This window comes from Poecile atricapillus, chromosome 2 (genome assembly GCF_030490865.1).
Source record: "Poecile atricapillus isolate bPoeAtr1 chromosome 2, bPoeAtr1.hap1, whole genome shotgun sequence".
NCBI classification, from domain to species: domain Eukaryota; kingdom Metazoa; phylum Chordata; class Aves; order Passeriformes; family Paridae; genus Poecile; species Poecile atricapillus.
In genome coordinates this window covers 27,905,617-27,924,774 of record NC_081250.1, presented here as the reverse complement: position 1 = coordinate 27,924,774, position 19,158 = coordinate 27,905,617, and the positions used below count along the sequence as shown (strand labels likewise).

Below are 19,158 nucleotides of genomic sequence, written 5' to 3'. Positions count from 1 at the left end.
TCAAATTAAGCAAGAACCATCACTTTGGAGAAGAGTCATGGCAGCAGTTACTTCTTCTACTTCTACATACCACTGATCAAAAGTTTTCTATGAGATACCTCCAGTTTCTAACAACGTGAGATTTATTAGCCTCACCACATTTTAAGACTTGGGTTATTCAACAAAAATACTGATTCAAGTAACAGCAGAACTATGTGCACAGAGGTTGAACCACTGGTTGTACCACTGCAGCACAAGAAGTCAGACACCTTCTCTCTGCAGGCTTGTTTTAAATTGTTTATTGAGGTTTAAGAAGTCATCCACATTTCTATAAATATAGACATTACTTGAGTAAGTGACTTACAATGTCACCAGTGCAGGTACATATATAACCAACATACAAAAGCTCCACTGGAAGCTACTTCAGTTTATTCAAAAAGGACCAAGATGTCATAAAAAAAACAAACAGCTGTCACTTTCAGTTATCGAAGACACTAAAGTGCATTTTTGGTTACCTCCTGGTCTAACAGCTGCTGGTTAAAAAGCTTGATTTTTTCTTTTTTTTTTTTTTTTAACATAGCTAAATTACATCAAATGACATTCAGGTTTGTAGCTGTCATCCTCCTGATACATGGCAGCAGGTAAGAAAAATGTGTTACTTTGCTGGTAACTTTGAGAGGAGGAAATTGACTTTGCTATTTTTTACTTTTTTTTTTTAAATCTGGTATTTCCAACAAAAATTTAAAGATAATCTAACATTCTGATGAATTTCTACAGCACCACTACAGTTAGTCTTAAAAATCCAGGCTCTGCTTTAGCCCTTTTAATTGCTAACCAAGTATCTAAAGAGTCACTTGAAGCTCTGTACCAGTAAGAAAAACTACCCTCCCTTTTCTGTCAAGCACTATCCTGCCCAGTTAACACTGTTTGCACACTCTGTAAACAAGAACAGCTTAAAGCATAATTAAAGCAGAACACAGGCCCATCTTGAAAATCTTCTTCCCCCTTTCCCTCCCCCCCGCCCCCGGTAGTGTCTAATGTTTGAGTGTATAAAGCATTATTACATTCCTAACCACAAAATACTGTAAGAGTCACAACAGAAAAAGCATACGTTGAAAGTGACATAGCAATACCACTTTAATAAAATGGGGTATTTTGGGGAGATACAAGATGTGCTCTGCTAATTTTAACTCCATCTTTACTTCATTATAAGTACGTTATATTGCCAGGAAAGTCATCAACAGGGCAAAGAATGCTGCACTGGTTAGAACCACAGCAGCCATAGTTGTTCTTTATAGCTCCTTTACTGCAATTCATTGACTTTTGATACTAGGAGGACATAATACTCACCATTCAGAAATAAATTACTAATTTTGAGTAACAGTTTAAACCTGATTAGCACTGTATAATGATGAATGGCTACTTCTAAAAAGTAAAAACCTTACATACCAAAAAACATGCTATATGTTGGGAAACCACTTTTTCATGCTCCATCATGTTGTTTACAGTTTTTACTTGTCAAAGTCTTTCTTTTACCAGTTGAAGAATCCACAGCACTTAAAATTTCAAGTGTTTGAACTGAGTATGATTCAATTTCAAAAAGTACCAAATTAAAAAAACCTACACATGTAGCCAAGCTTTCATAGAAATCCTCAAACAAAGTAAAAAACCAGCCTCAATGAAATTATGGGTTACTAGCTTCATACATGTTTTTAAAGCTGTAAAATGTTCACCTAAGCACTCCACTTACGAGCATTAGAAATTTAAAAACACAGAACACCTTCAATGCAAATTGCTTGCAGAGGGCACCCTCAAACATATGAGTACAACACTACGAAGAAAACCCTCGTTTTATTTGGCTATTTAGACATCCATGTCACATATACCCACCCATCCATTTCCTGATAGCATTACATCATTTTTTAGGGCTTCTGAAATAATACAGAGCCAAAAAAACTCAGAAGAGACTAGTTAAAAAAAAACAACAAACAAATAAAAATATTCCACAACTGCACAGCCTTCCTGCACACAGCAAGGTTGTGCAACTGATTGTTTAACATAACTAAGCTTAACGGCATCCAAACAGGCAGGCCTGGGTTTGGAAGCTGTCTTACGTCAAATTTTGACCATGTAACTAAAATAGAAAGGTCAAAAAAGAACTCATCTCTTCTTTTTCTGCTGCCTCAACATTTTCCTTCGCTTAATTATCATATCATGTAGTTTCTCTAGTCCCTCTTTAAGTCCGTCTCCAATGATTGCACAGGTAGGCTGCAAATGCCAGGGTGTTGAAGAACTCAGCTCACTCATTGCTAACATTTTCTCGATTTCAGAAAGGGAGAGAGAGTTCCTCAGGTCCTGCTTGTTAGCAATGATAAGGACAGGCACTCCTTGATTCTCAGATATCCTAGTAATCTTATGAAGTTCTGTTTTGGCCTCCTCCATCCTCTCAACGTCGACGGAGTCCACCACAAACACGATGCCATCGGTGCACCTTGTGTAGGACTTCCACAGCGGCCTCAGCTTCTCCTGGCCGCCCACATCCCAGAAGTGGAAAGTGACTGTCTTCGAGTTGCCCAGCGTCACTTTGATTTTCTCCGTATTAAATCCTTTAGTGGGGACAGTGTTGACGAACTCATTGAACTGCAGTCTGTAGAGCACCGTCGTCTTCCCAGCGCAGTCCAGCCCCAGGATGACGATGTGAAAGCTCTGGAAGGAAGGCAGGCTGGAGAGGATCGGCGTCTGGTCCGAGAGTCCATTCCCCATTGCCAGAAGGGAAGGTGACAGCAGGCTGCCACGAGCAGAGGCGGCTCCCGCGGCTGCGCTCGGATCCTGCCAACGACACGAGCGGCGTTACACCTCGCTCCGCCGGCGCCGGGGCTGCGCGGCCGCAACGCGCCGGACACGGCGCCGCCGCCCCGACTGCGGGGGCGGCCGCGGGCAGCGCGACGCGGAGCGCCGCACGTCCCCCGCCCCGCCCGGCGGCTGCAGCCGCTCCCGGCACCTGCGCCCCCGCCGCCCCTCGCCGCGCCCCAAGCCTACCGCTGGTCCCTCAGCGCGGGGAGGTGCGCGCTGCCCGCGACCCCATGCCCACGCGCCGCCGCTGCTGCCGCCGCTGCTGCCGCTATTGCTGCCGCTCCCGCTGCTGCTCCTGCTCCCGCTGCCGCTCCCGCAGTCGTTCCCACTACTGCTGTCGTTCCCACTACTGCTGTCGCTCCCGCAGCCGCTACTCCGCTCCCGCCGCTGCTGCCGCCGCCCGCGTGCCTCTCCCCTGCATCTGGCGGTGGGGGCGCCTCCCAGCGCGCGCCTAGCCCCGCGCGCCCCTCCCCGCGCGCTCCCATTGGCCTCGCCGCGCGCGGGGGGCGGGGAGAGAGGCGCGCTCCGCCTCGCCCATTGGCCGGCGGCGCCGGCCACTCATGGAGAGCCCGAGTCGTACCGTCCGCAGTCGAACGCCTCGGGCCGAGCGCGGCCGCAGGAAGGGGCCGCTCCCCGCCCACGCCCTACCTTGAACGGACCCCGCTCCTCCTTTCCCCCCGGGAGGCGGAGCCGCTGCCTCACGCGGCCCGCTCCGGGGAAGCCAGCGCTGCCGCGCCCTCCGCCTACGGTAACCCCCGCGCCCCGCGGCAGCGCCCCTCCGGCGGCCCAGCGCCCCGCCCCTTCTCGGGAGGGCGCGCGCTCATTGGGCGCGGCTGCTGTCGCTCCGTGTCGGCCCCGCCGGCCTTGGGCCGGCTCGGCCCCTGCTGCACCGCCCCTTCTCCGGGACAGCGCGCGCTCGTTGGGCGCTGGTGCCGTCACTCTAAGGCGCCCCCTGGCGGCGGCTCCCGGCGCCCCTGCGCCGCTGAGGGCCCCGGGAGTGCCCTCGGCACGGGCGGTCTCAGAAGTGCTTCTTCAATAAAAGTGCCACGGGCCCGGCCCTGTGCTCATCGTACGTGTGGTGTCTGGCTTTGGCCTGTCCCCGCGAAACCGGAGACATAGCCCGGGAGGAGCCGGGAATAGCGTAGTGGATGACGCCGTTCTGATGGCCGTCTGCGCACAGGCATGGCAGCCGTCCTCGGGTCTGAGCGAACACCCAGTGGCACCTGGCTAGGTTGCACGAAAGGTTTCCCACAGCACAGAGATATGTTAAGTAATCCTGCATTTTCATATCTCAGGCTGATTTGAGCAGTGAAGTGTTTCCCAGAACTAATTACCAGTGTCTGATAACACATTTACTACATTTACTGTTTGCAGAGTGTACAGGTGTTAGAGGAGGCCCGGAGGAGTATTTTGTGTCAGCTCCTCTTGCTGCCGTGCCATGGTTGTGTTCCTTCCCACTGCTCTTTTCACTGACCACCTTTGGCATTGCAGTTTGCACAGCTGTGGCTATGCAGATGGTTACTGCTGCCTGTGTCCCACGCACCCCGGATCAGTGTAAAATAGCACACAGAAGGATCAGAGCAGAGCATAGTACCAAAATCTTCATCTATAGCCCTTAGATAAAAATTTAATAAATCAGTCTTTATGATAAAAAGCATACATTTAACTCTTAGCTAAATTAATTGTGCTACTCTAGTCTGCCATTCCAAGTGTATGTTCTGTACTCAATAGCACAAATCGTGGAATCATGGAATGGTTTGGGCTGGAAGGAGCTTTAAATATCATCTAGTTGCAACCCCATTGCTGTGGGCAGGGACACCTTTCATTAGACCAGGTGGCTCAGAGCTCCATCCAATCTGGTCTTGAACACTTCCAGGGATGGGACATCCACAGCTCCTCTAGGCAACCACCCAAATCTTTCACCAGCTGGGCTTCAGTAGGAGTGGCATTTTCAGTATTAGTCTTGCCTTTTTGCCTAGAGGACTTTAAGATTTCTTGACGTGGCTGCTGAAAAGGGTTAATTTACAAGAATATTGAGACAATCATATGTCTTTTTCTTACCCTTTGAAAGCATTATACTCCATATTTTAAATCACAGAGAATTTTATGTAAAAGAGAAGTAATTTAATTTAAAGGGACATATAAGAGAAAAAAAAATATAAAATTCACCATGTGCTATAGGCAATGTTTCATGTTATTAAAGTGTTAAGATACCCATTCTAGCCCTACTAAAAATAGCGAAATTCTAATTTGCTTACATCTGAGATTAATATTTCACTGCTTTTATCTCTGTTTGTTATTTACATCCTGATCTTGTAGCTGATTCTCTTTGGAGGAAGTGGCCTGTTTGTATAGGAAGGTGATTTTACATCTATGGAAAGATGGGGTAAGTTACTACCCCTAAGGCCAGCTGGTAAGGTTTCTGATTTGGCAGTATTTTACAGTACTTTTGCATAACATAAAGAACTCTACAGCATACAGTGTAATAGAAAAACATCTATAGTAACAGGAAAAGTGGGCCTTAATTATTTCATGGATGGTTTTCAGTAATTCAAAATTGGAGGAAACCAGCTAGAAATACCTTGTTAAGGAATATTACTGCGGATAATGGATTTATTCATGAAGCTTGACAAGCTGAAATAAATCAAATTGACCTTTATCTCCACCTACCAAATTAACTATCCCCTATTTTTAATAGAAAAATAAGTCTATTAGATATTATGGTCTCCTAAACCTTCATGTCTCATTGTTACCAAGATCTGTCTAAACTTTAACACACCTTCCTATTAATACATTTTACAATTAATTCCATGAGAATGGATATTGGCTAGCTCCTATCCTCATGGAAGGTATTTTGATTTTAAACATAAAATGCATAAGGTTCGTTTTTTTCTCTTGTTCTGCTGAAAAACAGTCAATATATAATATTTTATTGAAAAGGGAGGGATAAAGAATGATGTTTTTTTCTAAGGTATAGCATATCCAACACAGTAGGTGGAGAAGGAATATCATAAATTATACATTTCTATGGAAAAAGAGTTTTATGACATCAGGGAGGTCATTTTAAGATTAGACAGAAGTTAACATATTGAACATGAACATACCTATATTTGTAAATAGATACATGGAAATAATTTCATGCTCTGCAGAAAATGCTTGGACACTCCCTACAGCTAATTTATCACATTTACCTGTTGTAACTTGCCATGAAGTGAATTATGATCTCTCTGGGGCTGAGACTATTTTTCACTGGCAGTCTTCCTTGCACCTTGATCTTAATTAATGCCTGTAGGCACTTCTGCAAAACATCTATTAAATAACAATCCAAGTGAATCAACTCCTCCCATACACTTCATGCTACTTTAGAAGTCAAACGTGCAGACTGGGCAGGTGTTATGGAGTACTGGTATCTCAACTAGTGAGAGTGTAGAAGAGCTGACACATTCAACCTCTGATAATTGAAGGTAAGGGTAAAGCAAGGCTTTGATTATCCTGTAGAAGTCTTGAATGAAGGAGGTGTACAGAAAGAAGTGTACTTTTCAAGTGTTCAGCTAAATGGAGGGAGTGGGCTGTTCATAGGTGACAGCTGAAAATAACTGCCAGATACATGTAAGAGGAAACAATGATGAAAGGCTCAAGCCTTGTGCAAAATTTTTAATGCAAAATAAGGATGTGCCTAATTTCTGTGTAGGGGTAATTTCATATACTGATAACTTTTCTCATTTCCTGTTTAATTTCTACAGATCTGAGTTCTTTCTGGCTCAGCATTCCTTAGCTCATGAAAACAACTGTAACTTCAGCTTCTCTGGCTAAAAACCTTCTCCCCTTTCTTGGATACCAGTTTATCAGTGTAAATAGCAATATATTATTTTCTACATAGGTTTCTTACATATATGCTATAAATATTTTCCACACAGAAGAGGGCAGGGCCTGGGACAAATCATCGTGTTTCAAGAAAAAGAAGCAATACCTGCATAACTTGCAGCTTCTGGCATGCTTCTTATGGCAAAGTAATTTGGGGTGATTTTTTTGGTTTATTTTCTTAGGTTTTTTTTTTAATTCCTTAATGTCCTGGGGATAATTTTGGTTCAGGGCAGGTTTAAGAGGGTCAGGCTTCCAATGCTGCAATTATTAACTGCCTCTAAGAAAATTAGATAGTCCTTTTTAGGGATATGGACCATGAAATTGGTTGAAGTGTTGCCAAGAAAAAATTGGCATACAGTGGAAAGATGAGATTCTTGGAAATTCTAATGTTATTACCCAGCAGAGACTTAGTTTACCTTTTAATACATATCATCTCCTTCACTGCAGGAGCTGTGTCACAGTGCCCAGATAACAAAAATGCAAAGGTTCATCAAACACCTACTTGCAAAGTTGTTTGTATTCTTCATAAGAAATCTTTCATATGTAAATAGAAATTAATGGAAATTAAATCTAGCAGTTCAGGAGAGGTTCACTAAATCAGAGCTTCATTAGTGCTGGTCATTTTAAAGTTAAATTCCACTCAAGTTGGTATGACTGTTGTTATACAGCCACATCTAGCGATGCAGCAGATGAGAAATTCCTTCCAAAGCAAAGATAGTGGGCTTTCCATGGCCAGATAAGCACAGTATTCCTTTTGTTTTCACTAAATATTATCATTCTGAAGAACAGGCTAATGGCATTTATTATCCAGTTCAATAGGTAATCACCTTAGAGTTGTTTTTTAATAGCACCACCTGTTATGTGTAGCAAATTTGATGCAAATCAAATGAAAAATAAAACATCAGACAAATGATCCTGAGGCCATACACTGCAGATGCAGAGGAATATGGCCAGAACTAAAGAACAGTAGAAGACAGAAGCAAATACAAGCAAATGCTGAAGGAGGGATAGGAAGGAGCCACCTGCATCACAGAACTGAATTAGTTGTCAGACAGAAAGGAATTAAGTCATCAGAAGAGTGGAATTATTGCAAGAACTGTACACTGCCAGCTACCGGTAGCTGGCCTATAGCAATGGGACCCCAAGCCCCTTCTTCATGAGAGAGATGTGTTAACAGCCTCACACCACCAATTATTGCTGCTCCATGTGGAAATCAAACAGATTTCTCAGTGTGTATGAAAATCAGTTGCATTTCAGTACAATGACATGGCAGACTTAGTCTGGGGTAATATGTATTAATGTTTGTGTAATACCAATAATGTTTATTAGTATACTAACAGTAGTAACAGTAACCAACTGTAGCTCAGTTGTACATTCAAAAACTATACCCTAGATCTCAGATTAGAGCTAAAAAAGTACTGCTTTGAATTATTTGGTTCTGAAAGTATTGCTTTGAGTTTACATAGCACATAAAATATTACAGCAGTTTCACCATGAATTTTGAGAACTCCCTTGAATATGAACAGTAAGAATGAAATAGCTGACAAATTGCAACACATGAGGTTTAAGACTATCTCTTAAATTGATGTATAAAATGTTTTGCACAAAGAAGCCTTTTATCATCTTTGCTATGTCAGCTGAATCCTTTTATGATAACTTACATGCTGCATGAATTACTTTGCTTTGATTATTAAAAAGTAGTTGGTGGTAGAAAATCTAATTTATTTCCTCACAATAAATAAGCTTAGAGCAGTAGGAGATGGAGTTGCTCTGTGTTACAATTTACCTCTCTGATTAGACCAGTTCATTAAACTTACTGTCATTTCATACATATCTCTACCTGAGGTCTAACATCTATGGTTTGCTACTTTCATTTTCGTAAATAAACATAATGCCACATATTAGACTAATGAACAAAAAGCCTCTTCTTTGATACTGACAGTCAAACTTTGTTGCGTCTTCTGTTCAGGTGTGTTAGCTGAAAGCAAGCTGTACTAACTCATAAATGTTCTTGGTCACACTGAGCAAATGTTAGCTCAGGGTAACTGAAATTGTAACCTGTGCCTTCCAAGCTCTGTGAATTTTGGTTGTTTCATCCTCTGATGGGATGGCTGTAATGGTGGTGACTCCATGTTTGTGGAACACAGGGAACAGTCTGACCACGTAGTGTACATGTGGTTGTATGAGTAATGCACCTTCTGTGAAAGGGTGGCACAGCAGAAGGGTTGTCCCCAACAGCACCATTGTGTTAAGGACTTGTATCACAAAACGCTCAGCCACACTGACTGTTCATTTAATAGCAGAGTGTAATTAATAAGGGTTTAGCACAGATGCCCTCTTCATATGATACAAAACTTAAAATCACATAATACAAACTTCGATGTAGGACTTGATATGGGGCAGTTTTAAAGAACAGAAAAAAGCATTTTTTTGCAGGAACCCCAGGTTTCCACCCCCACTTCACTAAGAAGCTGGTGCTAAAAAAAACCCCAGCAAGTATGTTTATTTAATAAATGGACAAGATACCTCCTACTTTAATCCTTCATTACATGAGGTAAGACTTCACCATGAGCAGTTCCAGTGGTACTACATATGAGCAAGCCTTGGTTTGCATGTTTTCTTCAATGGTTGTATACTGATCAAAAACTTACCTTCACCTCAGCAACAGGTTCCCCACCTCCTACCCCAGGTTTGTGATGGCACTTTTGCTTTTATAGGGTTTTTTCCCTCTGGAACTACAGACTGGAGTCATCATAGTCTTGCTGAGAATGCAGTGGTACTCAATGCTACTGTTTGAAAATCTTGCCAGTTAAGAGAATGGCTTCCAATATATATATATATTTTTTTTTTTTTTCCCCAGTATTTTTCCCCTCAAAAAAGCCATGGGCACTCTAGAGGTGGTTTTCTTTTTGTTTTTTGGGCTTTTTTTTGTTTGTTTTTTAGTATGCCAGAGTAATTCTAAACAGTTTAAAATTCTATCAAGCTGAGATTTCAGTATCAGCTGTCATCTTCTTACATTGCTTCCTTTGAAAAGGTTTGCAGAGTTTTAAAAGATATCACTTTAATAGGAGCAGTTTGGAAGCAGAATAAAAGTACTACAATTACAAATATAAGAGCAGCATGTTTTATTTTGCTCCTGTATAGACAGATTTAATATGTGAAGATTCAGAATAATAGTGGAATTGTTGGTAATATAAATACTGATGTTTGAGATATTGCTAGCACAGAGTAACAATGAAGGAAAGAAAAAACTGCTATTAAATATTTTTCTTTTTTAAGAACTTTATAAATATTGTATAACTATTTAACATATGTAAAGGTGCCGCTATTTGCTGGAAATGTAATAGATAGGAAAAAACACACAGACCTTGCACATCAGAACAAAGAAGGCTTTTCTTTGATAAATTTGTATCTCAGTTGATTTACTATAGTGAAATAAAAAGTTACAAATTCTGACTGAAGCTTCTGACTAAGCGTTTATGGGATGAAACATTCATTTAAGCCAGTTATTTCCTAAGAATCCATCTGCTTGCAACAGTTACTTACTTAAAAGCTATGCTTTGTTCTTCAGGTGCTGTATATATCCAAAAGGAAGTGCCAGGAGAGGAAGAAGCACACAGCACTCGGTTCACAGAGTCGGAGTTAGCATATGGTTAATGAAATGCTTAAATGACAAATATAGTTCACTGAAACCTGCCATGAGAGCATTTCAAAGACAGTCACAAAAGACAAGCACTGAAGCTCCACTAATCTGGAGGGACTGGCCTGTTCCTGTGGCTGGCTGGAGCAGGGAGCCTGAGCCTGTGTGGTGTGCACAGCTGGCTCTTGGATGTGTTCCCACCATTGTGGCAACAACCGAGAGGTGATGCCCATCCAATATACAGGGTTCACTGTGAGAACAACCAGGCTGTAGATCTGTAATAACTTAGTGTAAATCAAGTTAAGTGCACACCTTGATGAGGAAATTCAGTTGCTCATCTCTCCTAAAAAAGCACAGCAGCAATAGAAACAGATTTCACAGAGATTGCACTGTATGGAAATAAAATTTTATGGGAGATATGCCTAAGCTCCCAGGAGGGCTGTGAAAAATCTGAAGCCTCTGCTTTAGTGTATAATAATGTAGATAGTACAGTGATAATGTCTAGCTCCTTGAGCCTGGTGCTCAGAGGCAACAGTAAGTCCCCACTGAGACAATAGACCATGAACAATTTGTTTGATATTCTCCAACCACTGTTTGATAATTTATCAGTGCTCCTAGTAGCAGGACCTTGCGAGTGCTGCTTATAACTCCTGGTCACATACAGAACAAATAGTATGGAATATAACTACTCTTTGACTTTCTGAAAGCATCTCTTTCTTAGGTGAGTGAAAAGAGAGACCTGCTGGCTCTATAGATAGAGGGGAGGGGTTTACTTTTATTTTTTTAATAAACAAATGATTTATTATTAATTTTAGTCAGATAACTGAGCTTAAATGTAGTTGTAATATCTTTTATGAGGTAATTAAAAGATTAACAATGTTCCTGAAGAAAAACAACAAATACATGTTTTAACAGATAAATTACCTTGGTCTTTTTAAACCACAGAAGACTGTAAAGCCTGCTGAGCATCCGTGCAGTCCACTGATCTCATTCTCTGCAATGCTTGCTTTGCTTCCTACCAGAAGTGTTTCCCAGGCACTTGATTTTAGCTCTACAGTTGTGAGGCATGTGTGAGTTTTCAAAAACTGTCACTGGCTGGATCTTTAACTCATCTTTTTAGTCAACAGGCATATGAAGTGCACAGCGAAATACTTAACATGTACCAGGAAAATAAAAGAAAAATTTGCACTCAGAATTATATATGACCCAATTCTTTGCTTGCAAAGAAGGTCATAGTTCTGAGTGGCTTTTCATTTGGAGACTTTTCAGGCACTAGGAGTTTTGAGCTAAGACAATGTTTGTCCCTATTCCAACACAACAGCACTCCTAAGTGTAGTACATGCAAGCCCTGATATAGCAGGTCCTACAGCTTTGCCAGCTGTGTGGCAGCTGCATCCAAACCCTGTGCAGGTTTGGATTTTGACCAATACATTAAATTCTGTTTTGAGCAAGAAGGTGTTAAAAATCAGCTTTCCAGGAGGGAATGGAAAGAGCAAATACTCCTTTGCTTAGATTTCTGATATGAAAAGTAAACTACAGTCAGCATAATATGAATGAGTGCTAAACATTCTAGATTGGATTTTTCTCAAGCCCCAGTAGAGTTGTTTGGCTGCCACTGATAAGAACTACAGAGTTTCAGTGCCTCCAAAGGAGCTCTTTCCCCTCAGGGCATGGACAGTTTCACCAGCTCGCCTGAACTGTGGCATGAAGGTTTCAGTCTCTTCCATTGAGAAATTATGGGCATCTCATACTTAAGTACTCAAATACTTACATACTCAAAACAAATACTTGGATATTTGTTGCAGTTTCTGAAACTTAAGCCAAATTTAAAAAAAAAAAAAAAAAAAAAAGAGAATTCTTCTTCTCAGTTACAATACTTAAGAGTTTCAATGTGAAATCTGAGCTTCTTACAGTATGTTATAGGAAAAGGAAAATCAATCCTTATCCTAGGGTGCTCCCAGGTTTGTATTTATGATGAGATGAAAAAGGAAAGAAGAAACAAACCAAAGAGAGGATGATAAGATTTCAGGGAAAACAATCACTGTGTGGGTAGGGAGGAGTAATTTCATCTCCTTGCTCAGCTGTAGTCTAGATTTTTTAACTCTTATCAGCTCACCCTGTCTCCTTTTTAAGTTAACAGTAAATCTCAAAATTACTTCAGTGAATGCAAGATTAGGCCTATTGCTGGCTAAATGTTAAAAGCTAAGTCACTTGAAAATTGATTCAAAAGGTAATCACAGGGGTGCTATGCAGAAAGCTTTCTTTCACATCCTAGGTTTTAATTCTTGGAGGGGTAACAACAGTAAACTCACTTTGAAGACCTTATGAAACCTGTCTCTGCAAAATCAGGTTTGGTTTCCTCTCGCGGGGAATATGGGAAACAAATCACATCATACATTCCAATTCCGTAATATTGAAAATTGAAAGCCTTTCAGAGAATTTGGCACAGGTTCTGCCACTAGAATTCTAAAGTCGCATAATACCCTGCCAAAATACTAATTTTTAAATGCATAGTTTTTAAAGCCTTTTGTTGACATCACAGCATTTTATCAGAATATAGGTTTCCCATTCTCTTGCTCTCATGGCCACACCACACTACTTAGCAGGCTTTAAACAAAGTAAGGAAGGCAAATAAACTTGTGGAGGAACAGATTGTTTAGCTGAGATTTTAATTTTGTTACTGAGCTCCAGTGAATGGAGGCAGTAATGCAAGAGCCAGCAGCTGAAGTGCTGCAAGGGCAAGCTCTGCAGTTTTCCTCTCTCTGAAGGCCTTCCTCTTCACCTCTACCAGGACAGATCATAGAAGATTGAGTCCAGCAGGACTCTAGGAAGCAGAAGCAGCAGTGGGATACTATGACCATAACCATTTTTTTCTAATTGATTATTTTATTCAAGGCCTCTCTACTGCAGGAAAAGAAAAATTAAGAAAAAATAGGCATAGACATATTGTAAACAAAAAGAATATTTTTAAGGAAGTCTTTATGCTTTGAAGATTTTGTATTTCAGATGGTATATGATAAATATATGATACATTCAGCACACGAGTAGATGCAACCCCAAACTGAATCTTCAGAGGAAGCACGAGAAAGCTTTAAAGAGAACAAACTGTTATATCCCTTCCACCTGGTTACTGATGGAAAGCCTCTGAAGCCATAGGTCATTCTGTGAAAGCCTGTTACTAAATCTGAGATATTTTACCTGCTGAGGGTCACTTAAAGAGCCCTGCCCCTCTGCTTAGGGATACCGATATCTGCAGTCTTTCATCTGAGCACAACTGTAGATACAGGGATTTTTAAGTTAGCATCACTGCACTCCCTGCAAATCATTCATCTTTGAGTCCTTGCAGAGGACTGATTGAATGCACAGCAGGCTGACACATGAAGCATGTATGTGCTGCTATGTTTTTCAGACCCATGATAATTCAGAGTTGAGATAAAATTATAGCCATTAGCAGTCACCACAGTGGTCCTAACTCCAAGCTTTTCACTTTTTTCAGTTAAGTTTTCATCACCTTTCGTCACACAATCTTAAAAAAATCACTTTGATTTTTGAGCTCTGGGAATTCACACATGGGATTATTTGGATGCTGAGATTCATCTGCAAATGCTAGGATGGGACAGAGTCTGGTAGTAGAAGGCTGCCTGGGCCTATCTAGAAAGAGGGTAGGGGATTGTTAGAGAGGGCTTCTTGCTAGGACATTCACTGCCACTTCTTACCCAAGGAGAGTAGGAGGTTAGGAGAGTAGCTGGTTAGTGCTGGGAAGAACAACCTTTGGTGCCATTAGAGATATCTGCCCACTCAGCTGGTTAAATGGGGACTCTGATGTGCTGCAAAGCCCATTACAGGAAACCTGTGACTTTTCTGAGACACTTCTGTGAAAATCTAACCCTCGAGGGAAATTTGTAATCTTCTAATCAATGGTCTATTTTAATCACAATTGTTTCTGTAGCTGCTTGTTCTATAGCAAGGGTATCAGACAACACAAAGCATGGTGGACTGTTGGGAAAATGATACTAAAATCACCTGATTGCATCCAGCCTTGATGTTAGTACTGCCAAATGCTGGTAAATCACCCTGAGTCACCTCTCTGGTATCTGTTGAAGAGCCAGAAGGAGAGCTGTGCTCTTCTAGCACCAAAGGTCAAGAGGCTTTTTTAAAATAATCAAAGCATTGTTGCTGCAAAAGCAAATGTGTGTCTCTGGGCCTTTCAGTGGGATACTGTTTAGATTATTCCAGTCTCCCCTGCTTGCCTCCATGCAGCTAATTTTTGAGGCAATGATCTGCAGTCTAACAAATAATAAAAATCAATGCTTTCAATTGATGCTTTAATTACATGTGCAGAAAGGCCCAGATTTCACTTCTGACTGATTAAATGTGGGGGTAAAATGTACAGTGTTGGGGTTCTCAGTACACTCACAACAACCCCTTGAGGAGAGAACACACAGGGTGGAAGTGTGGATGTGTTTAGGACGAAGCCTGATATAGACTCTTTCACCTTCTGCTTACTCCCCTGGAATAACCCTGTCTGCTATTATTTAAAAAAAAATCAGCTTACAAATTCTGTTCTGTAGGGGCAACTTTCTTCCCCCTGCAATGCAAATATGCTATAATGTCAAGAGGAAAATGACAAGCAGAGGGAGAAGGGCCAAAATAATAATACTTTATGCCATGGTGGGGCTCCCAGTTCCCATGGGTCAGCCCTTCTCCTCCTTGTACCTTGGAAGCTTTAACTGAAGTGAGTGTAGTATATTCACTTTTAGCATAAGGTAATGGGCTAATATGCAGAGAAGGTCAAAGTAACTTTAGGCCTGTCAGGAGAGGATGTAATTAGACATTAAGGACATGTAGTAGATTAAAGATCTGATTGTGTTTTCAGAAGTTCCTTTGATTTTAGCATCAGAACTCCTAGCTGTAAGAAGGGAAAACAAGGATTTGTAGAGTTAGCACAGCAGAGTATTATCTAGCTCTGGTTTTATTAGATAATAATTTTTTTGGCTTATATACTTGCATTTGGCTCAATTAAGCCATGAAAGCAGAACTTCAGTGAGATGCTGCTGAAGCAGTAGTATCCTGAAGCAAAGTTTGAAGGCTTTTTCTGAAGCTTTCCTATAGAGAAGTCAACTCAGAAGAATAATTTGAGTCCATAGAAAAGAATAGCCTTGTTTGGGCCAATTTCTTCTTTTTAATTCTTTTCCATTCAGTAAAAATGAAGACTATAAGAAGACTACAAAGTGTATAACAAGAAGTCTTCCTTTAGCCTCTAAAGATCTCTAAAGATGTCTGAGAGCATCTCCTGCTATAGTCCAGTGAGCAAAACATATTCTGTATGATTCCTCAGTTCTCCTGTGAGAAAGTACCATAATCCTACTGTCTCCCATCTCCCAGCACCAGTATTTTCTTGCTGCAGTTGAAGCCTGTGTGAGTCTGCACTGGCAAGAAATCAAACCATTCAACTGAATTTAGCTGCATTTAACATAACCATTTACAGCAAATCTAATTCTATATAGCAGTATGTGCTATGGTGAAAATGGGTATTTAGAGCAGTGATTCCAGAAACTGACTCCTGTCCCATGCATAATCTGTACTTATACTCTAAGATGATGGTATTTTATGTACTATAAATACTACATAGTACTGTGATGTCCTGTTAGCTCTAAGGATTCCTAACACTTTTTTGTTGCAATGAAATTAAGATGAAAAATGATGTTTTGTTTACAACCAAAGGAACGTGAATGCTTTCTGTTTGGTAGCATAATGAAACTCCTAAATCAGGGTCTAATTTTGCCATTTCAAGTAGTGTGAACATATTATTACTGTGTGATAATACTGCAATACATAGATTATTCTTCGCTGAATTTGACTGTGTACACATCTACAAAATTTATTATGAAAACAAGGCAGACAAGGTTGATATGTATATTCATAATGTTAGGTTTTTAAATACTTTCTTGAAAACAGCTTAATCTTTAGTATTTCCAAGCACTCACAGTCCATCCTGTCTGTCCTTTCTCCTCTTCTTCTTGAGAGAAAGAAATACATCTTTGTGTGTGCTGCACATACATGTATGAAAAATAAACTTCCTCACTGGCAAGTAAACCCAAGAACAATGTTGCTAGCAGCTGTTGTGCTTAAAGCCTGGTGGAGAACACTGTTCCCTTATGAGCTCTCAATGCTCTTCTCAACATCAGTAATCAACATACCAGAACAATGTATTACAAACTCAAAAGCCCAGGCCAGGAGACCACAAAAGCTCCTCTGTCTTGTGTGAGGAACTGAAAAGAGGCTTTCACAGTGCTGGAGAATATGCTGGCAGACCGTGCCAGTTCAGAGCCCTCAGTGTTCCGGAAGATGTTTATGTACAAGAAGGACAAATCTTGTCTAATCCTTGGTTCAGAAGCTACTATAACTGTTATTTTTTTAAAAATGAGAAGAATCATATGTATGTGTTGAAGACGACAATCAGATAATTACAGGCTGCTCAGTGGCTGAGGCATTGAAAAGGTCTTTGTGCTCCTTCCAGAAGAAGGACATCTTATCTACTCTCACAAATTAAAAGCAAGATGTATCCTTTAAAGACAAACATAAACCTATTTCCTCCTATTTTATAAAGTAGTTGTTTCTGTACTTAATTATTTTTGCAAGCAAAAAGTTATAAAACCAGAGTTTGATTAACAACAATAGCATTTTTTCTTAAAGATCCATTGGGTAAAATGGCACCAAAGTAAAAACAAGTAACTTCTCACTGCACTGTTCATTCAAAAGGAAGGTATATACTTAGGTTTTTAGGAAGTCTTGCTAGACACCAGTGCAAGCACTGCCATACAATATGTCAGAGAGAGGAAGATCAGCTTGGCAGAATGCTGTTTTTTGTAACTTTATTTTAAATAAAATTACATTCAGATACAGCCCAGATATATTAGCAGATATTTAAACAAATATTTAAAGCTAACTCCTATAATTAATACCTTAGCTTCACAATTCTTTTGTCATTGATATGATGAGCTCAGACTAAATTCACTCTTTTGCATTACCCTGATTCAAAACCCCAAGCATGTTAAAAAAATACAAAAAATGACAAAAATTTCACTTTCCGTCCTAACTTACAAAAATAATAAAACTGCTGAAATGCTGTCATTAAAAAGCCACATCAATATGATTTACAGTTGTACAAATTGTTGTTTAAAACAAGCATTACTGGATAGGTGATCAAAGCGGTCCTAAGGATTTGAAGAAGTTTTCCCGCTGCCCTTAAGTAGATTTTTTCTGGCTAAGTTACAAATAAAAGCCACTTTGAAAACTTACTTTTAAATTCACCAGAATAAAAGAAAAGCTCAAGTAAGTGTGCCTGAGATTAAAGATAAGGCCATATTCTATGGTGCATACTCACATTCCAAATTCCCAGAAATTCTACCGAAACCAGGGCTTTCCTTGCTTTTGATGTGCTTGGTATTTGTCTAACACCTGCACAAAAAATTAGAAAGACATCCTGCACATGACAAGGTGAAGAGTCTGCATGCTGAAGAACTGAGTACTGCTGAGTAAGGCAGCTGAGGTGAAGTATGGCTTAAGAGCAATCTGGTTAAGGCAGAGTATGTATTTTCAAAGATGTTACTTTTGCTTCCACTTCAAAGCACTAGTGCACTACAATGTGTTTGAGAGCTTTAGTTAAAAAGACCTGGTGGAGCTGGAGCTGGTTCAGAGATAAATCTAAAGGAATTCATTACAATACAATAGACAGTCCTGGAAAAAAACCTTTGTCCGTTTCATATTCTGACAGTATTCAGTCTAAAGCTCCACACATATATGTATTAACAGGGTAAATAAATATGTTAAGCACAGCTTTCTCCAAATATCCATCCATTATTTGCCCCCTGTGAGCCACAACTCCCACTGTGGATCAGACATTATCTGAAATTTTCAATGAGTGTAGCAATACATGGGTCTAGTAATTAAATCAGGTGCAGCCCTTTCCTTGCAACAGGTAAGTTTTATTCCTCTATCAGGTCAAATTCTGCACAGTATTATCCTGACCTTAATCTAAAGGAATTTTTGTGGCCTTAGTATGGATTTTTAAGTGAAGAAAGAATTTGGTCTATTTTAGAACATTAAAATAAACTGACCCACAGCTTCTCTTTAAAGAATCAGTAGGCTAAAGAAAATGTATTTCTTTCTTTTAAGATTAAAGATTGGTAGCACTTTCTATATTTACTACTAGAAAAGCCCCACTCATCCTGTTTGGCCAGTTCATAATTATCATTTATCCTTTCCAGTGCTAAGAACTTCTAGGTTATTCACAGAAATACATCAAAGCTCAGGAAAGCCTAACAACAGATGCATCATATTGTAGCATAAGCTTATGCTTAAAAATACTAGAAAGTAGCTGGGCTCTGATCATTCTTTGGCTTGAAGCTGGAGACTCCTTGGAGAGATCAGTTCTTCCATTTGTTTGAGTCCCAAGCCAGGAACCAGCCTGTGAATGTGGGGGGTTCATGCCCTTGCTTCACAATTACAATGGGGGTTCCCTTATCTCTGCCAGAAGGATCAGTTTCAATATAGCGTTTGGCTAAAAACAGAGAGGAAATAAAACATGGAATATATTAGTTCATTCCTTTGGTATAAAAAATACATTAAAAGCCATAGTGAAAGAACACAGGGCTGCTATAATGCAGTATTCAATTAATTATTTCAAAGGCACTGAGATGATCAGGTAAAGGCCGATTTTTCACAGCTGGCAGTAAAGGGATTTTCCATGAAGTTAAAACAGAGGGATTGCTTTTCTGAGCAGTTTGTTGCCATACAGCAGGCTTTTGGCTCTTAAATAG

The 19,158-nt window shown here is 40.4% G+C and overlaps 2 protein-coding genes across 2 annotated transcripts in view; both read right to left on the bottom strand.

Annotated features, from left to right (window-relative positions):
* Positions 1–263: 263 nt before the first annotated feature.
* The window catches only part of ARL4A (ADP ribosylation factor like GTPase 4A), a 137,153-nt gene continuing 118,258 nt past the window's right edge, over positions 264–19,158 (bottom strand). The window contains exons 2-3 of the mRNA XM_058830799.1: positions 3,019–3,168; positions 264–2,808 (exon numbers count right to left, since the gene is read on the bottom strand). Of these exons, the coding sequence (XP_058686782.1) occupies positions 2,140–2,742 (603 nt within the window). The 5' untranslated portion in view covers positions 2,743–2,808; positions 3,019–3,168 and the 3' untranslated portion in view covers positions 264–2,139. The remainder of the gene's footprint in view (positions 2,809–3,018; positions 3,169–19,158) is intronic.
* Positions 17,176–19,158, bottom strand: part of SCIN (scinderin) — a 47,833-nt gene continuing 45,850 nt past the window's right edge. Inside the window, exon 16 of the mRNA XM_058830797.1 lies at positions 17,176–18,899. Coding sequence (XP_058686780.1) covers positions 18,766–18,899 — 134 coding nt within the window. The 3' untranslated portion in view covers positions 17,176–18,765. The remainder of the gene's footprint in view (positions 18,900–19,158) is intronic.